We start from the raw sequence: 20,360 nt of genomic DNA, 5'->3' as shown, positions 1-20,360 counted from the left end.
AAGTGTTGTCAAACACTGAAATAGGCTGTTCTGGGTAGTGGTAGAATCACCATCCCTATAAGTGTTCAAAAATCATGTAGATGTGGCACTTGGGGACATAGTTTAGTGGTGTTTTACTTCATTGTAAGGAGGAACAGATGATTCCTCTCTCTAAGGGAAGAAATAAAGCATGATCTGTTTTTAAGGCTTGTTCTCATCCCTTTTTTGTGTGGATGTGCATGGCAGCCCCACAAGAAATGGGTCTCAATGAGCTTTGCCACTTTTTTACATCATGACATCAAAATGAGAGATGAAGATGAGTGAGGCCAGTTTGAGGAGTTTTTGGAATTCCCTCTGGTCCTGCTCCACAGGTTAGAGGCATTTTTCTTTGAAGGTGCTATGAGAAGCAGCAGGCCTTTGGCTTGGGAGGATACTTGATACTGATGGGTTAATGGTTGGACTTGATAATTTTAGAGGTCTTTTCCAACCTTAATGATTCTGTGATTCTATGTGTAAGTGTCCTCTTTGTGGTACTTCCCTGGAGCAATGGGTCTCCGTCTCTGCTGGAGGCAGGATGAAGCATGTTGGTGGCATTGGGCTCCCCACATTCCTCAGATCCAGTGTTACATTGGCAGAGCAAGCAGAGCACAGTGGGGTTCAGATACTCATGTTTTCTGAATTTTCTCCCTTCTTCTATGGCCCTGTCACCAGCTGGGCTCCAGCAGCTACCTTGGTTGGGATACAGAGAGCTCATCTGGAGGCTGCAGGCTGTCCAAATCTGCAGCACAACACTGCCTTGCACATCATGCTCCTCCACACTGTGCTCTGTCCACTTGGAGTGTGGAAAAACCCTCTTCTCCAGCAGCCAGTGGTAACTGCACAGGACTGGGCAGGCTGTGCTGGAGGGACCAGAGGGCTTGGTTTGCAGCTTTGGATTGCTCTGCTTCCTCACAGCCTTCCCTGCTGCCTGTGCTGCAGATGAATAAAGATTTTCCAGGGCTGTCAGTACTGCGTATTTCACCAGCATTCCCTTCACTTTAAGTCCAAAATGTGCTAAAAATACGCTGGCTTGGCATCCAGGTCTTGATTCAAGTGGTAACAGGATATTGGGCAGAGAAATCCTGGGGTGGTTTCACTGTGCAGCAGCCAGCAGCTGGCTCTTCCTCCTTTTCCTCCTCCTCCTGGCTGCTGCAGGGCTGTTACCCCCACTCTCAACCCACTAAATTTCATATTCAGAGGTCACAGGTTCCACATGGCATTGCTCCCCTTGGGCTGGTTGTTAGCAAGGCTCCGAACACTGAGGTGACGTCTCTTCCTCTGGGCTTGGGAGTATATGATCAGCAAAGTATTTGTTTTATTACTCCTGTGGTAATTTTGGGAGAGGGATGCCTGCAGGCTGGAGCTGGGATAAGTGAAGTCTGAAATGCCACGGGAAAGCCACAGACTTCAAAAGGCCTTGTTAGTGAAGCAGCAGAAGATGTGGATGTTTGTTCCTCATCCATGGATTTTGTTGTTGTCGAGCCACGTGGTTTTGATACCAGTGAAAACACAGCAAACCCCTCTGGGAAGGGGTCTTGAGAAGAAGTGCTGTCTGCTCCCCCTCACTTTTGAAACACCCAGTTGATGTTCAGCCTTCAAGGCTGCTGAGCAACTTTTTCATCCGCAGGCAGATTTTGCTGCCACATTCTCACTCACTTTCCTAAAATAAAGAGGGAAAAAAAAATAAAAGAATCCTTGTGCTAATTTAATCTAGCCAGGCATCCTGCTGTCCTGCCTCATAATATCTCTCCAATCTGTCATTTCCAACAGACAGTGGTTTATTGGTTTGGCTTTTTTTTTTTCCTCCCCCTGGTCTTGAAATATCTCCCCTTCTTTCTCAAGTAGCCCAGAGTTCCCCCGGAGTGTCCCAAATTTTCCCCTTGCTTTGGTGGGAGCTCTGAGTGAAAATATCTCCCTTCTCCAGGAAAAAACCTACAACAACCTCAGACAGAGAAAAGCTCGTCAAAGGATGCCCAGTTTATGTGCTGGTCCTGTCAGTGCTGCGTTGATGGTTGGACTTTTCCAACCTTCACAATTTTATAATTCCAGGAGCTGGTGTAGGATCAAACCTCGCTGTGTTTCTCTTGATCCCTTTCCCAATCACCTACCCTTATGGGGCCAGGGAAGGAGAATCTTCTTTGCTAATTAACACTCCTCAGCCCCCCTGAGCCCCCTCAGGGCATCCTTCTCCAGCCCCATGGGGCACCCTATTGTAAATGCAGGCGAACCCAGTGGGAAGAAATGACAATGTCTGACTCAGTTCAGAAGGCTGAATGATTTCTTTATTGTAACTATGGTGAAATACATTAATATACAATATAAAAAGGAAGATATTAAAACTACATAGTACTTTCTCTAACTCTCCCACAACTCATGACCCTCTCTGAGAGTCCAGCCCGAGGTGGGTTGGATTGGCCATCAGGCTCAAACAATCCTCACCAGAATCCAACCAAGCAATCACCCCAGGTAAAAAATTATCCAAACACATTCCACATGGGAAAAACAAGGAGCAGAAATAGAAACTGTTTTCTCTTTCATTTCTCTCTGTGCACCTCGACGAAAAATCCTGAGAGGGGGAGAAATGTGTTTGCCACAGCACCCCCTGAACCCCTCAGCCCCACAGTGCATGGCCCAATCTCCTCAGCTCACCTCAAACCCTTGAGGCATCCCTTGAGCCCCTCAAGGCATCCCCTGAGACCCACAGCCCCTCTGAGCCCCTCAGGCCCCTTTCAGATCCATGGGCATCCTCTGAGTCCCTCAAGGCGTCCCCTCACACCCACAGCCCCTCTGAGCCCCTCAGGCCACATCAAATCCATGGGGCATCCTCTGAGTCCCTCAAGGCATCCCCTCAGACCCACAGCCCCTCTGAGTCCCTCAGGCCATCTCAGCTCCATGGGGCATCCCCTCAGACCCACAGCCCCTCTGGGCTCCTCAGCTCCATGGGGCATCCCCTCAGACCCACAGCCCCTCTGAGTCCCTCAGATCCCATTCAGATCCATGGGCATCCTCTGAATCCCTCAAGGCATCCCCTGAGACCCACAGCCCCTCTGAGTCCCTCAGGCCACCTCAGCTCCATGGGGCATCCTCTGAGCTCTTCAAGGTATCCCCTCAGACCCACAGCCCCTCAGGCCACCTCAGCTCCATGGGGTGTCCTCTGAGTCCCTCAAGGCATCCCCTGAGACCCACAGCCCTTCTGGACCCCTCAGCTCCATGGGGCATCCTCTGAGTCCCTCAAGGTATCCCCTCACACCCACAGCCCCTCTGAGTCCCTCAGGCCACCTCAGCTCCATGGGGCATCCTCTGAGTCCCTCAAGGCATCCCCTCAGACCCACAGCCCATCTAAGCCCCACAGGACACCCCCGAACGCCTCAGGGCACCTCAGCCCCACGGGGCAGCGTCTGATCCCCTCAGCCCCACGGAGCAGCCCCCCCTATGCCGCCGGCGCGGCCCCTTTAAGAGCGCGGCCCCTTTAAGAGCTCGGCCCCGCCCCCCGCGGTCGCTGCCGGGGCCGCTGCTGACAACAAGATGGCGGCGGCGGCGGGTCCGGCGGGCGCGGAGAGTCGCGTGTTGGGCTACAGCCTGCACCGCTGGAGCAGCTTCTCCTCCACCTACCTGCCCGAGTGAGTGCCGGGCTCGGCACCGCGCCTGCAACGCGCTCTGGGCTCGGGTCTGGGGGTGGCCGAGGCGGCTGGGCCTGTGTGCGGCCTGCGCGGGCCCCGCGCTGAGGAGGCCGCGGCGGGGGGAGTGGGAGCGGGGCTGTGTGCGAGCGGCGTTCTGTGTGTGTGAGGGCTCCGTGCAGCAGATTCTGGGGGGCCGTGTGTGAGCAGAGTGTCTGCAGGACAGTTTGGGGCGGCTGTGTGTAAGACGGTTCTCTACAGCAGGGTTTGGGAGGCTGCGTTTGGCGGAGATTTGTACTGTGGGACTTGGGGGTGTTAGTGGGGCAGGAGGTGCTCAGCAGGGCTGGAGGTTCAGGGACAGGGTTCCATCACTTGGGGCTGTGTTTGGAGGAGTGGCTCAGGGAAAGATTTCGAAGGAGTTGCATGAGGCAGAGGGTCTGGGCTTGCAGGTTTGGGGTGGTGAGTTAAATGGGGGGGGGGGCTGGAGAGACAGGTTTGGGGGTACCTTTAGAACGAGATATGGACAAAGGAAAGTTGCAGCTAAAGAGGAGAAGCTGACACCAGATTGGGGGAAGAACAGGTGCCGGTGTGGGAGAGCCTGGTCAGTTCTTGTGTGAAACGAGAAGGGTCAGTGCCCCTCCTGCCCTGCCTCTGTCAGGTGCTTGTGGGCTCTGTGTTTTTTGGCAGCTGGGCGTCCTGTCCTGCCCCGACCTCTGGAACGCTGGGCTGTGTTCCCTGCTTTGTGTGGCTTTAGGGGAAAGGGGTCACTTGCTGCCCTAATCGCTTGTCTCTAGAAATCTGGGGGTTGGCAGGAGCTGTTACAGCCATCGCTTTGTGCTGCTGTGCCAAGTGATCCCATCCTCTGTTGGCCACATGGCATCCAGCTGCAGCCTGCTGACAGTCAAGTTTGGAGTGGCCACAGCGTGGTTTAGGTGTGGTGGTTTTGGTGCACCTTTTGGATAAGCCATCCTTGGTGCTGGAGTTCAGGAGAGCTGCTGGGGTCACAGCACAACGAGCTCATCATGGGCTGTCGAGACTCATCCGATCATCGATTGTGCTGCATTTGCTGACCTCTGATTGATGTGTCCTGAACTCACCCGCTACCAACAAGTGACAGAGTTGCCTTAGTTGTTAATTATTAATATCCTCAATTATCTCCACTTTCCAAAATGAAGTGAACCTCTAAAACCAGGTTTTTAACTGAACTCGGAATTGTTTTGTTTTTCTGTATATTTTCTGTGTTAGGCGTGAAAAAGAACTGGTTTATTTTCTAATTGGTAACCTTTGGTGGTAATTAAGCCATCCCTTCACCTTTCCTGTTAAACCAGCTTGCCCTTAGGGTGTCTCTTTCAGGTCTCTGATGGTCTTGTAGTTATTTCTACTGGCATTTCTGGCTTTTAAAATCTTGTTAAAGTGTTGGTCCCTGAGGAGAGGGGTGACAGTCCATTATTGATCTCAGTGATGTGATAGAAACACAGAGTATTATCTTTGTCCTTGATATTCCTTTCCAAGGCATCCATTAGTCCCTTTTGCTACTGACTCGTGTCGGGAAATTTCACGTGGCATCTGCAGTGCTGCCCAAAGTCCTTAATGCCTTCCCTGATACAAATTGCTATTCCTGTAGCTGGGATGGTATTTTACAAATGTGTGACCTTGCATTTGGCTGTTTTTAAGATGTTGTTTAGAAGTGCTTGTCATCAGTGAAAACAATTTTATCTGCTTTTAAGCACTGTAATCCCAGTAAAGGGCTTGTTCTCTGGTGTGCTGACCTTGGTCTGAGGGATTCTGGTCCTAATGTGTTGTCTTGCTATGGAAGTTTTAATTTTTGCTTGCTAACTTTTTATTCCCAAGGCCTGGGAGAGAGCTGGAATACAGTGTGACTTGGAAAGGAGAGGCTTTGACTTGTGATTCAAGATCAGCCTTTCAAAAAGAAAGTTTAATAAGAAATATATGGGAGGGTGGGTTTTTGGGGATGGACTGAAGATGGAAATCTTGAAAATTGCTCAGACAAGACCATAACACCCTGTGGGATGAACATGCACATAGAGCTAAAGGTTCTCTTAGTATTCAAGATGTAAAACAAAATGATGCTTGTCTGGAAGAACTTCATCTTAGAGGATGTTTTCCAGCCTGCATGATTCTATGACATTGGGAATTCTGGTTATGCTGTAGTTTAAATAAATATGCTGGCATAGCTAGCAAGAAACCACTTAAACCTTTAAGGAGAAAAGGGGCTCTGCCCTCATGTATGTAGGAGTGAATATACAACTTATTAAATATTATTGATTGTTGGGAGTTGTGGTATTGCAGGCAAAGTGCTCGGGGAGGAGCAGCAGAGGAGTTAAGCATGATTTAAACACATGCCTTAAGTAGTTGTATGGTTTTAAATGTAAAACAAATTTCTGGAATGTAAAACTTTCATCACTGCTGACCAGGGAAGAAATTAGATGTCTAGTGACATCTCACCTGCTTATGTGATGCTGTACTGCCATTGAAACTTTTCAGAACACTGAAATAATCTGATAACCTCTCTTTTAATTAAAAAAGCCCAAACAAAGCAAAACAAAAAGTGTTTTTCAAAGGCCTTTCTGGTCATGCTCTAGTTGAGGATCAGTAGCCTATTGAAAAGCACTCATTTTCTTTCAGTGATAGAGAAACTTCCTCTGCTGAATGCCAGTGTCTTTCCTCTTGCATTTGGTGGTGGTACTGGAGGATTAGTTAGTGCTGGATCCAGTTTCTGGGTGCATGTTTGCAAGGACCTTTCCAGACATTAAGTGAAAGAAATAGTTCTCCTCTTTTTCAAATCACTGGAGTTATCTATTGGTTAGTACCCGCAAGAAGACTGACTTGGTTATTTATTTTAGAAACTGTGGATAGAAATCAAATAATTGGTCTGGTAATAGTGGCTTGCTCAGTCTGTGTTGTAGGGGAAGTTGTACTTTTGGGAAGAGAATTGATCCAAGAGGAAATTTGGTGTTGAAACATTTGGTGTTTCCAGAGATGCTCTGCCCGTGCAGAGGCACCGGTGCATTGAGAGGCTTTGGTTTATCAAACTTGGCAAATGATCAACCCAGCCCATTGCCTGAGACTGCTCTGTCAGATCCATTCCTTTTCTCTCCAGGGTTCCTCCCCGAGGAATGGAGCCTCAGGGGAAGCTGCTCCCTAATGCCTCACCTGGGGCTGGCCTAGGGATTCCCCAGCACTGCGGTGGCTTCACTCCAGTGACACAAACGTGTCTTTAGACACGACCAGAAACAGGGAGATGGACTTTATTCCTCTCCCTTCTCTGCCCTCCTGCAGCAAGTGATGAGCTCAGCCACTTTGTTTCTTTCCGGACAAGGAGGGAATAAATAGTTATAGAAGGTAATGCAGACCTTGCTCCAATTTGGGTTTCTTTTTTGGTAGGGAATAGAACCAGAAGCTATTGCTCTACACTGAGAGAAGCACTTCATAGTCTGACTTTTTTAGTGGATTGTTTTTGTACCTGCTCCAGTTTGAACTTCCTCCTGAGGTGAATGAGAGGGGAAGTGCTGTGCTCTGTGTGATGGTAGCTGTGTACCCTTTTTTATTGCCAGATTACTGCATCCTGGGGCTGTGGGTTCTAGTGGCTGCGTAACCTCATGACTGATGGCATTTAGTATTTGCTAATGAACTCAGGTCCTTCTGTCACTGTTTTATATGGCTGAAATCCCACTTCAGAGACTAACAAGAGCTTTTTGCTGTGTTCCTCTATTCACATACTTTAGTGAGGAATGTTTAGCCTGTTTCTGTTGCTCAGATTTTCAGTCCTTCAATTTTTCCTGTATGGAAACTCTGGAGAAGAAGATCAGTATATTTCCTATGTTCGACTCCAGGATTTTTAATTAGTATTTTATTTCTTGTGCTAAGGTTGTTATTAAGAATATGAATTAAGATTGGTTTCTTAGCTGATAATTAAATACCATTAACAACCTCTTAGCTGGTGTCACTTTTTCACTGCAACTCACTTGTATGTGTTTAATGGTCAACTTCAGAGAATTCCAGTCTTCTCCAGTTTGATGCCTTGAGTGGTGTCATATGCTGAAGGCTGAATAACTCCATTGTCCCTTTCCTAGAAAGTGTCCTGGAGCAGGGAAGGATCTAGTTGATTTGTTAAAATACCCTCAAAATAATTTTATTTTTTTCATCGGTTTTCTGTATTTCCATCAAACTATGGGAAGAAAACTCAGTGAAAGATACTTTGATAGTATAATATGAGCAACTCATAGGCTCTTAAAGTGAGAATCCAAATTTTACTTTTGCTTTCTAGTTATGAGGATTTAACAGCAAGTTCCTGGCCAAACTAAAACGTACTGCTGTAGTGGTCTACTCTGAAAAAAGTGTACTCTAATGTTTTCAAATCTTGCAAAACCTTATCAAAGAGATGAAGAGAACACATGCACCAAACCTTTTAGGGTAAAGTCCATAAGGATTAAAAACAACAGACCTAAACAAACAAACAAAAAGCCCCAAGTAAAAAATAATCTGGATTCTAGCTCCTGTGCTCACTGAGATTTTTGTAACAGGAAAAAACATATGTTTGTGGCCAGTGAAATGTGGTTCTCAGTTTCTTCTCCAACTGCATGAAAGTGATGACTCAGATCTGTACCATAGAGGTTCATAAATCTCCTTGTAGATGCATCCAGCTCTTGAAGAGTCTCCTGTTCAAGCTGAGATCAGTCATGACTAATGAAAAGGTTTATTTTTAATATTATGTTCCCTGTGTCCAAGCTCTGTTCCCTTTACAAGCTGAGTATACCTTCTGCTGAGGTCTGAGCAGTTTAAAGACATCTAAACCAGACCTAAATGGTGGAAGAGTTGCAGAATTGTGTCTGGAAGTTTTTTTGCCCTAATAGTAACTATTAATGTACTTTTTTTCAGCTTAAGTTATCAGTATTTCTGGCTTTACTCCAGTATTTTGATGACGTAGCCAATTCACTTTCCTTGTTGTAATTGTTTTGCCTTTAGATAAAGGAGGGCAAGCAAGCACAGGGGCTGTCTCTGTAACTGCTGATGACTTTCAGTATTGATCAGTACTTCCAACATTTATTAAAATGAGCAGGGGGATGCAAACCCTGGCTAACCAATGAGCTGCCACACTTCTTTCAGCTGAGCCTTGTGTAGAGGTATGCTCTCAGTTCTGCTTTTCGTCCTTTCCAGTGGCCAGTGGAAAATATTTTTTCCCCTCTGCTTGTTAGTGTGGACTTTCTGGATGTTTCTAGACAACCTCATGTTCTGACAGGCATTTTCCCTCTTGTTTACATCACTTCTGTAACCCAGGATTTTTCTGTCAGCAGTGCTGAGACTCAGTACTTACAGGGCAAAATATTTCTGTAGAAAATAAAGTTGCCTACAGATTGATTACATAACTATAAAATGCTTCTTTGATGTCTGATCAAGTTAATTAGTGAGAAAGAAACATGTCAGAGGTGGAGGGAGTGAAAAAAAATCACAATATTATGAAGTTATGAGGGATTATAAGTTATGATATCTCTTGCTCCCCAGGTAAAAGCACAAGTGCTGTAGTATTAGGAGAAACCTCTTTAGGCTCCAGTTAAAATATAGACATTATTTAAGAGATTAGACAGGTTTATTCACTGGCAGAAGGAGGAAGGTGAAATGCTAATTGCTCAGGTTCCCTGGTGTGCTCAACCTGGCAGAACCTGTAGTGCTCTGATGTTCAGCCTATTCTGGGATGGCATTTTACAGAACATTAAGAATGTAAAATTTTCATGGGAGGTATTAACATCATCAGATCGTAGATAATTTGCTGTGTATGTGGCTGTATAGCCTGTGAGTTTAATAAAAGTTTTCCAACCTTTAATTACTAATTATTGGTTTAAGGACTAATTAGTTATTTAAACATAGTTTTCCTTGGGATAAATGTTGTTGCTCAGGCATCACGTACAGTCTGCTTGATTTTTTTAGCATGGCAAAGAGTATGGTTTTTAATTCTGTACATTCATTATGGTTTATCAGATTGCTGGTAGAATGGTCAAGTATATCACCACCACGATTTTGTGATCTGATCCTGATTTTTTTGCTGAGATTAAGTGGTGTGGGCAGCACTGATTCCATCACTTACATAGATGGTGACTTGTTCCAAAGCAAGCCAGTGCTTGATTTCAATTGCATGTTAACACAAACTTGTAAACCCAGATGTAATTTTGCTTTTTTTTGCCTGTTGAATTAGGTGAGAAGAGAGAGCTGTCAGTTCACTGGGTTTGAATTCCATAATCCACCAGTTACTGGAATGGGGGAGGAGGAACACTGAAGATGTAGAATGGTTTGTTGCTTTAGGTAGTTGCTATTTCAGTCATTACTTCCAACTCAGTGTGCATAATCCTTGAGAAATTATTTCCTGAATCAATTTAAATTAAGGAGCACAGCCATCTATTTAAGTTGAGGACAGCAGCCTGCACGTCTGAGTTTAAACTGCTGGAGCAGACTGGCTGATAGCACTTGCTCTTCCTTTGCTGGCATCTTCTGTTCCTGGAAGAGGACAGGATCTTCATCATGGGGAAAAACTGTGCTCTGGTCAGTTTGAGTTTGGTGTTTTCCTTGGTCTTCCCTGCCTTTCCTCCTGAGACTGGCTGGGTTCATAATGTCATGCTCAAGCTCTGGGAAGGTGCCTGAAAAAACATTGAATCTCTGTTTAGGACATGAACTGTGTTTTTCTGGAATCCTTTTCTGTAAGTACATAGTTTAAACAGCATTTGGCTGTTAGGATAATTATATTTAAACAGCAATTTCCCAGCCTTTTCTGCACTTGAAAGTTTTATTAGTAAAGAGATGCTCTTAACACAGAGTGTTAAATTGGAAGTAAAAATTTGGGTTAGGTAAATTGACCCGTGAATAAGGAATTGATGAATGAGTTCCCACTACACTCTCATGTGACAGTGTATTATTGCTACTTTTCAATTTTTTTCTTCTAAAAATCCTGGTTTCTGCTACAGGGTTTGGAAGCTGCCAAATATGAAAGTAATTTTGGCCTGGGAACTGCTGTATCCTTTAGCATGAATTATGTATATTGATCCAAAATAAAGAATTATTCCCTAATGTAATCCAGGGTTAAATGTTTGACCTGTACTGCGTTTCTCCACATAACCAGCACTTAACAGACTGATACTTTATTATCTTCCCAGATCAGTATTTTGTCTTCTGCACTCCCTGAATTGCACTGTCAGTGAGAGAAGCTTAATTTTGAAAGGAAAACTGTGAAAGTTTTCCCACCTGGAACCAGGAGGCGTTTTCCATAGAGTTTTGATGGAAAAATCTCCAAACCTGACATCAGTTTGGGCATGAGGGCTCTTCAGTCTGTTTTGGTGAACATAGTCTACTTTAAATTCTTTTACAGGCATCAGTTTTTTGGGTGAACTTTTACTGAGTGTGAGGTTACAGTGCTGATGAGTATTAAAGATGTGTTTATGGCTTTCATTAGCAATGTATATCTTCACATATAATCACTCAGTCTGGTTTTGTGGCTTCCCCTGAGTGGAATTATTACAGATATTGTGGAAAATAAGAGCGTCCTTGCAGTGTTGTGAAATTGTGGAAGGCCTTAATCTACTTCCTGGCCTTCGTTAAGTTTTTCCATATGTGCATTAGTCAAACAGAAATACTCTGCTGAGGTTGTGATGCTTCCAAAATACAGCACAGGGGATTTACATAGATCTGTGCTAGACATTGCTTTCCTCTAATCCACTTAAAAAGGATCTGTCCCGTCCCAAGAAAATGCTTTTGGAAATGAGAAGTGAGCAGTGCTGAAGTGGGCTGCTCTGAACTGTGGAAGATTCAGAAAGTCCAAGTTTTTGTGGTGATTGCTGGCAGTAGAAATCCCTATGTTCACACACGATCCAAACTATTTTCGAGCTAGAAAGGAGATTTTCTCAAAATGAAAACTGAACATTGTTATCCAGTGGTTGTGGGTGGTGATGTTTTAAACTCTGGAGGATTTTACTCCAGTATTTTATCTATTGGCTCCAAATTCAGTCAACTGAAGAGTGTAATCTCTTTATCTTTATTCTTGAGTCTTGAAGGGCAGAATTCTTGCTATTCTTGGTCTTCTTATTAAGCCAGGGATTTATTTCTACTCAGGGAGTCTTCTGGTATCTTACCTAAGCTTGGTTAAAAGGCAGGAATTCAGATATCCTTGTGTGCTCAAACTGAGGATAATGATATTGAGGATAATGATATGTACAAGTGGACATGTGTAATATATATACAGGTAATAATATGTGCCGATGGACACAGGGTATGAAATGAGTAAAAGAAACTGCATCAGATGATCTTACAGTCACTGAGTTCTCTAATATCACTGGCATTTTAAGTTATTTTCTTATTAAAAAAACAGACATTAATCAAACTACATAGGAAGATCTGTTTTAGTGATCTAACAATTCTAAATGTAAACCCAAAGTTAGTATGGGGAGAGAACGAACCTTGGTAATTTTTCAAACTTAGAAGATTCTCAGCATCACTTAGCAGTGAAATTGCATCTAAACTATAATCCCTAAATGTTGGGACAATTTGGATGGTAATCATCTGTGATGCGTGAAGTTAATGTGGGTACCAACTTAAATAAATAAGCCTGACTTTATTTTTTCTCCTGTTTGTTTTTTCCTCTGTGCTAATACTGATATTTCCAGCCTGGAGCTGGGAGCTCTTGCCACCAAGGATTTGAATCTCTCAGTGATACAGTCAAAAGTTTAATCTGTGATTTAGGGTTGTTGAGTGTCACTGAAATAGAAGTCATTTACTGGGCTCTGATAACTTGGAAATGACCTGAAGTTGTGCCAGGGAAGGGTTAGATGGGATATCAGGAAGGGATTCTTTACCAAAAGGGTTGTCCAGCCCTGGCTCAGCTGCCCAGAGCTGTGATGGAGTCACCGTTCCTGGAGGGATTTTAAAGACACATGGATGTGGCTCCTGGGGATGTGGTTTAGTGGTGGCCTTGGCAGTGCTGGTTTAATGGTTGGATTTGGTGATCTTAGGGCTTTCCCAACCCCAAGTGATTCTGTAACTTCCTGCACTACACTCCTGCAGTTTTAGTCACTATTGTTACTATTCAATTCCTGTCATGTGTCAAGGAAGAACTAATGAATCAAAAAAGTCTTGTTTTAAAGTCTTAACTAGATGGGGGGAGTGGAAAAAAAAAGTACTTTCTAACTTGCCTTACTGGAAATGACTGCCACAGGGTCATTTAGCATTTAAGAATCAGTTAGGTTGGCCTGGCAGTGATGATAGGCAGCTTAAAAAACAAAAGCAAACTTAGCATTGAAAAAATTGAGAACCTCATTTTAACTGGGCTATTTCTAGGCCAGAGCTAAGTAATGCCAGGTTTGTTGTCCAGTATAGTCAGCTGTGATCTGATGAATATATTTCTGTAAGGTTTCTGAATTCTTCAGTTTATTTTTCTAATGTTGTAGTTACTAAGCTATTTTGTTTTTTATAGAAATAGGTTTATAATATGCATATGACAGTGTGAGACTGCTGGAGATGATGCGAAATTGAGCAGAAAGTTGTCCAGTCTTGTTACATTATAATATTTAAAACTGCAGTCCTGTACATGTTCTACTCAAACAAAGGTTAAGAAACCCTATATTGTAAAAAAGTAACCCCCAAACTCCCCACTGTTTTTCCAGAATGGATCTGCAGAGTAACTTCCCATTTTTACTGTGTTTCAATCAAGATGTTTCCATGTCTTTACATCCTTTTGCCACTCTGAGCAGAGAACTTTTCCATCAAGAAGGAGAGAAATTGTAGCAGAACCTAAAAAGTGGTTTTTGACTTGCTTCAGGGGACAGCTATAGGTACATGCAGGTTTTCAAACATTGCAGCCAAGTGGTTTGAAACCAGCATGGCTTGTAGTGAGTTATGGGAGTTGCAGGAGAAAAAAAAAAATCAGTAGTTCTGTCTAGATCCATTGGGTTTTTAGGTGGTAAGTCAGTTTTTTTCCCCTGTTTTTCTTGGTTAAGGCTGTGTGTACATTCCAGTGTCTAGGCTGGGCAGGATTATCTCTGTGGATGCTTTCTGCTGGCTGCTGTGAGGGTTCTGCATGTTTGGAATAGTTTGGTCCACCACGGTCTTAGTGCGTTTAGTGGAAATTCTAGTCTGTGTATTCCAGTTGCTGTATTCTTCCTAATCTCTTTTGGGATGGTTGTAGGAAAAACTGAAAGAATCATCATGTGGACAATGCTGGAGTAAGTATTTAGCCCATTTGTAGCCAGTCTGTGTTTTCCTAGCACTCCAGGTGCCTTTTTGCAGTGTAATGGCGTGGTAGCTCTCTGGTTTTGAAGAAGAGAGTCTGAGTTCCAAGTCTTCTCAGTAAAGCCTGTGCCCTTTCCTGCACAGCTGCTCTCTGAAGAGCCATATGAATGTGCCAAGCAAAAAGAGTGTTTGGGATTTGTTTACTTTTAAAGACTTGTTCATAAAGTAATGGATTTCCCTAAAAGCAGCTCCACGAAAATACTTGGGTTAAATGCAAATTATAGCAGCCTTAAACCTAATTTGCAGCGTATTCTGCAGAGTCATCTTATTTCTTCCTTTCCCACTGGAGCAGAGAAAAACTATCCCCTAGTGATTGTTGTTCATGAACCCACAGAGCTCTTTGCACAGAGAAGTCCCCAGACATGGGGACATCTCTGTCATTCCAGCAGAGATCAGACAACAGTTGGCACAAAGGATATGACAGTTCCTGGCTTGGTAAAAGGAAAAATTATCTCCTTCCAGCAGTTGTGAGACCAGTGTCTGCCTGGGTAATGAAAAGAAACTTGCACTGTGCTCTGCCAAGAGCTTTCTGCATGGAACCTTCCACTCTTCAGAGGTGGGAATGCTTACAGTGAGGCTTAGCTGCTGGGAGCTGTGCAGGCAGCCAGGTTGGGAAATAAGGCACACCAGGGCTGCCTCTGCAATTGCTTGTGGTGTTAATAGAATGGCCCCTCCTGCTTTACTTCTACATCATCTCATTTTTTTAGTAGTTTCTTTCCAGTGGGAAGGGGGGATTGGTGAGTTCACTGCAGTGAAAACCCCTTGTCCCAATCCAGCTGCTCATCTTTAAGTCTCTGTTTGTGCTGGTATGAGCTGAGCTGGAGAACTCATCTGACGAAAGAAGTTATTTATGCAAACCTTTATTATAGCTGCTGGTGTAGGGAGGGGGAGGATCCTTTGCGAGTGGGTGGGGTGGTCCCTTTGGCAGTGTTGCAGATTCGTGCTAGACTTGATCTTGTATCCACAGCTGATGAGGAGAAGTTATCTCAAACCACATTTAATGGGTTGCTTTTTTCACAGGAAAAGCTTGCGTAAAAACCATTGGTGCTTGTGGTAGCTCGAGGGCTTACGAATACCTTTTTTAATGTCTTGTGAAAATTACATGGAAAGTTGTTGTGTTAATGGAATTTTCACTTCTAAAGTTTCTCAGATTTTAATCTACGTGTCATATCTGCAGAGCCTCCCTCCGGGTACTGTGTAGGAGTTTTGTGATGTCCAGAAAAAGGGCTTTACATGGAAAATGGCATCTGCTATTAGGACATGCATTTGTTTATTTCTTATTGCCTCACGTCTGCTGCAGCGCTTGAATTCCTCCAAGTCCATAAATTTTCCTAAACTGTTACAGTAAATTTGCTTTGCACACATGGACTTCTGTCTTCAATGTTTGTTTAATCTTAATAAACTAATAACCCATGTATTTTAAACATTTCTAACTCCATTGATACTGCTATTTTTATCTTTCATATTTCTTTTTAGCCTTTATTTTGTGTGAGCTGCCTGTCTCATTTCTCTTACTCTTTGGGTTTTTATCTTGTCTAGCTGTACTGATTGAGATCTTCCTTGGTTGTGGCAAAACTGATCTTTGACCTGAAGAAGCAAACAAATCTGCTTCTAAAAATATGATATTTGGGATCTGTCCCAGGTACAAAATGCTTCTTTCCAGCTGGGCATTATCTGACTGTGCAGCAGTGCCAATTCCTGCGACTGTTCAGTGTATGAAGAGTTTATTGTCTAATGTTTAAACAAATGTAATGGAATCATAAATAAAATTTATTCCGTAGGGTAACTTGTCTTCTTGTGTTCCAGGATTAGGGTAAAGTTCCATAAAGGAGAAAAACCATACAGCATTATCTAGTTTTATCTGCCTTTGTATCCCTAAAGTATTTAATATAAGACACATATATTTAAGTTTAGCAATTTTTTTCTCTCCAGATACTCAGAGGTATTAAGAATTTATTAAATACCATGTCTTGCCTGTAGCATGGTACAGGAAACTGCAGGTGATTCTTCTCAAAAGCAAGTGTCTTGTGGTTTCTAATGGTGACTTAGCTTTCAGACTGGCAGCTTCTATTAGAAATTTGTTTCAATTCCCAAATTCTTCCCTTTGCTTAGATCAGTTTGGTTTGTCCCAGTTGCAATTAAAGCCAGGGCCAGGTTTTCTCTTGTAATTGAGCCTCTTTGCAGTGCAGATGATGTTGTTAGCTGGATGTTGAATTATATAGAGCCATGTTTTTGATGTTTGATGGGGTTGGAGCAGCGGGCAGTGCTGTTCCATTGTGTTTTCCCAGGTGGGGATGGGTGAATAAAGCAGCCACAGACCTGGGTCTGTGCTGGCACTGCTGTGTTAATAAATGCCGTGCTATGATGGGAATCAGCGAAAGGGAGGGGAAACTTCAGTTTTATTCCTGCACTGTGTGTGAAGACCTGGAGGTGTTCTCTACACCTATGGATAGACACAGCCACTTGGCAGCTTTCAGAAGTGTTCAGATCTAAGAGGCCACCCTGGTGTGGCTCCTGGCTGTGTCCCTTGTCCCATCATGGGACTGCCTGGATACCGTTGCTACTGCGGTGATTTTGGGCTGCCCCGTGTGGAAAGAGCCATCTGATTCCTGTCTGGTACTGCTCAACCTCTGACTTAACCTCTTTCCCTTTGGAGCTTTCATTGGAGTGCTTTTTCCTCCAGCCCTTTGTAGTAATCCAGATGCTCGTGTTCTTTTCCTCCTACACAGCAGATGGAGATGGCAGAAGCCTTTTGATGACTGTTTCCTTCTTTTTACATAAGTTTTATGAGCTGACGAGTTCGTTAGTTGGAAGTGGTGGAGCTCACAAGCCCTGTCCAGCAGGTGGTGCATTGTCACCTTGCCAATAATTATATATATTTTAGGGATTTTTAGGGATTTTTTTAGTTTAATCTGGGACATGAGCTTTACTGCGTGGTTATAGACAAGAAGGCAGATTTGTCATCTAACTGTCATGATGAATCTGTTTTCATTTTAGCCAAAAAAATAACTATTTTGAATTTATTAAATACCTAAATGTTGTATTATTTCAAAGTGAAGAAAGCAACTCAATTTTGCTGGTTGAAGAGTTGACCTTCTACTTTTTTCTGTGTTGTCCTGAGCTTATAACTCATGAAAAATACTTGTTAAAATTTGGCATGGCTCCGGTGGTCATCTTTCTATGCTCCAGGAAAGCTTAAGTGGGTTAGCAGCCCTCTCTCTCCCTTCCAGTATTGCATATCTACTAAAGGAAAGTTTTTGGCTTACTAATCCTCCAACTGCTCATCATTTTAACCTTATTGAAAAGTTTTTATGCTACTGAGGTATAAGTAGCATAAAAAATAAGCCCATTTTTTTCTGCTTCATTAAAGACTTAGTCTTATGTAAATTCATCTGTTTTACATTTATTTCACAATTTGAATTTTTTTTTATTTTGCAACTTGGAGCTCTGTTTCACAACCACAAAGCTCGAAGGCATATTTTGATGGGTCCTGTAAAATAGCAATTTAGAAAATCTTTAATAAAAAAGGGAGAGAACCTGAGTCTGTACCTAATGATTTAGGTAGTTGCATGAGAATGGTTCTGATCTGAATGCAAAACACATTTATTGAAGATGTAAAATATGCAGCTGTTACTTAAATTACTTTTGGCTTCTCGTTTCTTAGGAATATCTTGGTGGATAGACCAAATGATCAGTCCTCAAGATGGTCTTCAGAAAGCAATTATCCTCCCCAGGTAAGCTCCTCAGTCTGTGCTGCTCTATGTAATGTATTCTGGGTTTTTATTTTAAATGTGGGCTGCTGCTATTGACATGGACATATTTATAGGCTTCCTTCTCTGAGTAAAATGCAGGTTGTTGGTACATGAGATATTTACATTTCTAGCAATTTGTGATCCTTCTAGAAGTGCTTCATTGCGGGGGAAGTTTCAGGTTTCCTCTTTGGCAGTCATGGTGCTGGAAATAATCAAACCTTCTGGTGAGATTAAGCTGCTAATGAGGCGTGCAGGTCCCCCTTTGTCAGCACTACTGGAGGCTGTTGTAGGTTCTTGGCCTTGAATCCCAGATCTAAGGAGCTGGTATTTGTTTCTCCTTATAGCACGTTCAGAAATGTGGCCTCTGGTTGGGAACAAAAATGTCACTTCTTCTGCTGGTTAATCACCTTATTAAAATAAGATTTGTATTGATTTTAGCATCTAATTTGCTTTCTTGCTATTATTAAGGTTGATAGATTATCCAGAATAGTGTTTTCAATTTTTTTTTTCTCCAGTGAATGTTATAATTTTCTCTTGTGTTAGATCTGTACCTTATTACTCTGACATGTTTGATCAGCTTCTATGTCTCTTGGGCTGCTTGTTTTCAATTCTGTGTTTAAAGCACTGATACACAGCAGAGTGACTTGCACAGTGTCTCTCTCATGCAAAGTTCTGCTTATCTACTTATTTAATCCAAGTATTCCTCATGAGTGAAATCTTACAGGATCTTTTTCCAGGTAAATCTTGCTGCTTTGTCTTGGAGCTGTGTTAAAGATTCAGAGTCTACAGTAGTGGCTCCCTAGAGCAGCCAGTCATCTGCTGCTACTGAAGAGCTTTCACCTGGATTTTCTGATCAATCCTTCTATGTCATTGTGTCTGTAAAATTAGGTTTTTGGGTTTTTTAGAGGAGAAGGAAAGGTATCCTTTGTATTCCTTAAACCTGATTGTGAAGACTGATATTGATCCTCTTGATGCCTCTGTGCATCTACTGCTCTTGGAATTTGATTATTTTACTTATTTATATTTTGATAAACAATGTAGGATTTTAATCCATAGCCTGAAGCAGTTTAGTCTATCTAGGAACTATGGATTGCAGAGTAATGAGTATTGAGCATGGATTCTATCCCAGCCTGTGCCATCCTTTACTTTCTTTTGTGCAGGAAGCACATGTTTTTCTTGGGATGCTTCTGTTCCCAAGGCAGGATTGGCTCATGGTGTGGCTTTGGACTGGGTTTTTCATCTGAGATGTGCTCTTAGTTGTTGCTTAAATTCACTCTTTAATTTTTTGAGCCATCATGAACACTCAGTCCTTCTAAAAATCTGATTCTGGAATGTAAAAAAAAAAAAAAAAAAAAAAAATCTGATTCTGTAAGTGGATGCTTTAGAATATTCCCAGTTTATACTTAAGGCTGACAAGAGTGATGCAGGTTATACTCAGACATGTAGATTAAGCAGGGATTAGAGTGGTAAACTTCTGTACAAACCACATGAGCTTGTTAAAGAGATATCTTCCAAAAAGTTCATGTGTATGAGTTGTGACCTGAATGGAGATACTATTGCAGAATGACTTGACTCCAACCCTGGGGAGTTGGGCACTGCTCTGCATGCTAAACAAGGCATTTAACCCAAACTTCTTGGTAGAGAGAGATGAATTACCACTGGCATTATCCACCTGTGTGTCACATATCAAGACATATATTAGGTATCCAGAATTAAGGCCTGGCTTGCAAAAAAAAGTTTTCATGTGGCAACTAGTTTGGCAAGATAGTATTTCAGTTTTATTCTCTTACTTAAAAGACAAAATAACCAGAAAACCTTGCTGCCTGACTGGAAAAGACCATGTTGTTCTATCCTCTTGCTTGAATCTTTGTATCTAATAATGAGAATATAAAGTACTGTGTAGTTGCTCATATGTTCAGCAAGCTGAATCCTGAGCACTGAGTAAGAGAGATGTGTATTTGCAGTGCCTTTATGCTATTAAAGTACTATATACTGCAGCTTATTCTCATGTTTCTGATCTGAGTGTTTAATTATTCATGTAAAGCACTTTTTATGGTTTAATTTCTCTGTTGAAAAATCAGCTGGAAAGAGGAAGTGGGGAATTAAAATCTGCAGAAAAATCCTGTGTGCAAAGAGTGCAGTTTTTTGTTATTTCTCTGTATATAGAAGCAGTTTCCATTTTTGTTGTCTCATATTTGACAGATGAAAGAACTCCAGATTTGGTCGCATTTTGATCAAAATAGTTATTTCATCTTGTCCATTGAAAGACTGCCAAATTAAATGCAGGGAAAACATTTATATAGGTGTTCTGCTTCCTTGTTTTTTTCCCAGTGGCTGAAGTTGTTACTGCAGAATCTTAGCTTGGAAAACTTCAGTTGAAACAGTGGATGAGTGAATTACAAGTGTGGTGAGGAGAGAATTTGGGGAAAAATCAAGTTGAATAGTTCATATTCCAAAAAAATGTTGATTTATACACATGACTTTTAACCTCTGGAATAAACATCATGGATCTTATAGGAAATGAAGCTGGAAAATGTTTTATAGGTGTTGTGTTGGCAGCTCTTCATTAAAAACTGGTCACTCGTGCGGTGACGCACTTTCTCGAGTGTGTGGGTGGCCATAATGGTCTGGACAGGAAGCGAACTAAAACTCAGGGAAATAAAGCTCTCCTTGTTCCCAGCTTTAT

At 42.6% G+C, this 20,360-nt stretch overlaps 1 protein-coding gene across 2 annotated transcripts in view; it reads left to right on the top strand.

Annotated features, from left to right (window-relative positions):
• Positions 1-3,503: 3,503 nt before the first annotated feature.
• MKLN1 (muskelin 1) overlaps positions 3,504-20,360 on the top strand; it is a 92,833-nt gene continuing 75,976 nt past the window's right edge. The window contains exons 1-2 of one of the 2 annotated variants that reach the window (XM_004176519.6): positions 3,504-3,638; positions 17,587-17,656. In XM_004176519.6, coding sequence (XP_004176567.4) covers positions 3,544-3,638; positions 17,587-17,656 — 165 coding nt within the window. In that variant the 5' untranslated portion in view covers positions 3,504-3,543. The remainder of the gene's footprint in view (positions 3,639-17,586; positions 17,657-20,360) is intronic. The other variant, XM_030290029.4, reaches the window with a different exon arrangement.

The sequence above is a fragment of the Taeniopygia guttata genome, chromosome 1A (assembly GCF_048771995.1).
Source record: "Taeniopygia guttata chromosome 1A, bTaeGut7.mat, whole genome shotgun sequence".
NCBI lineage: Eukaryota > Metazoa > Chordata > Aves > Passeriformes > Estrildidae > Taeniopygia > Taeniopygia guttata.
Note: the sequence above shows the minus strand (reverse complement) of the source record. Positions and strands in the feature narration are given on the sequence as shown.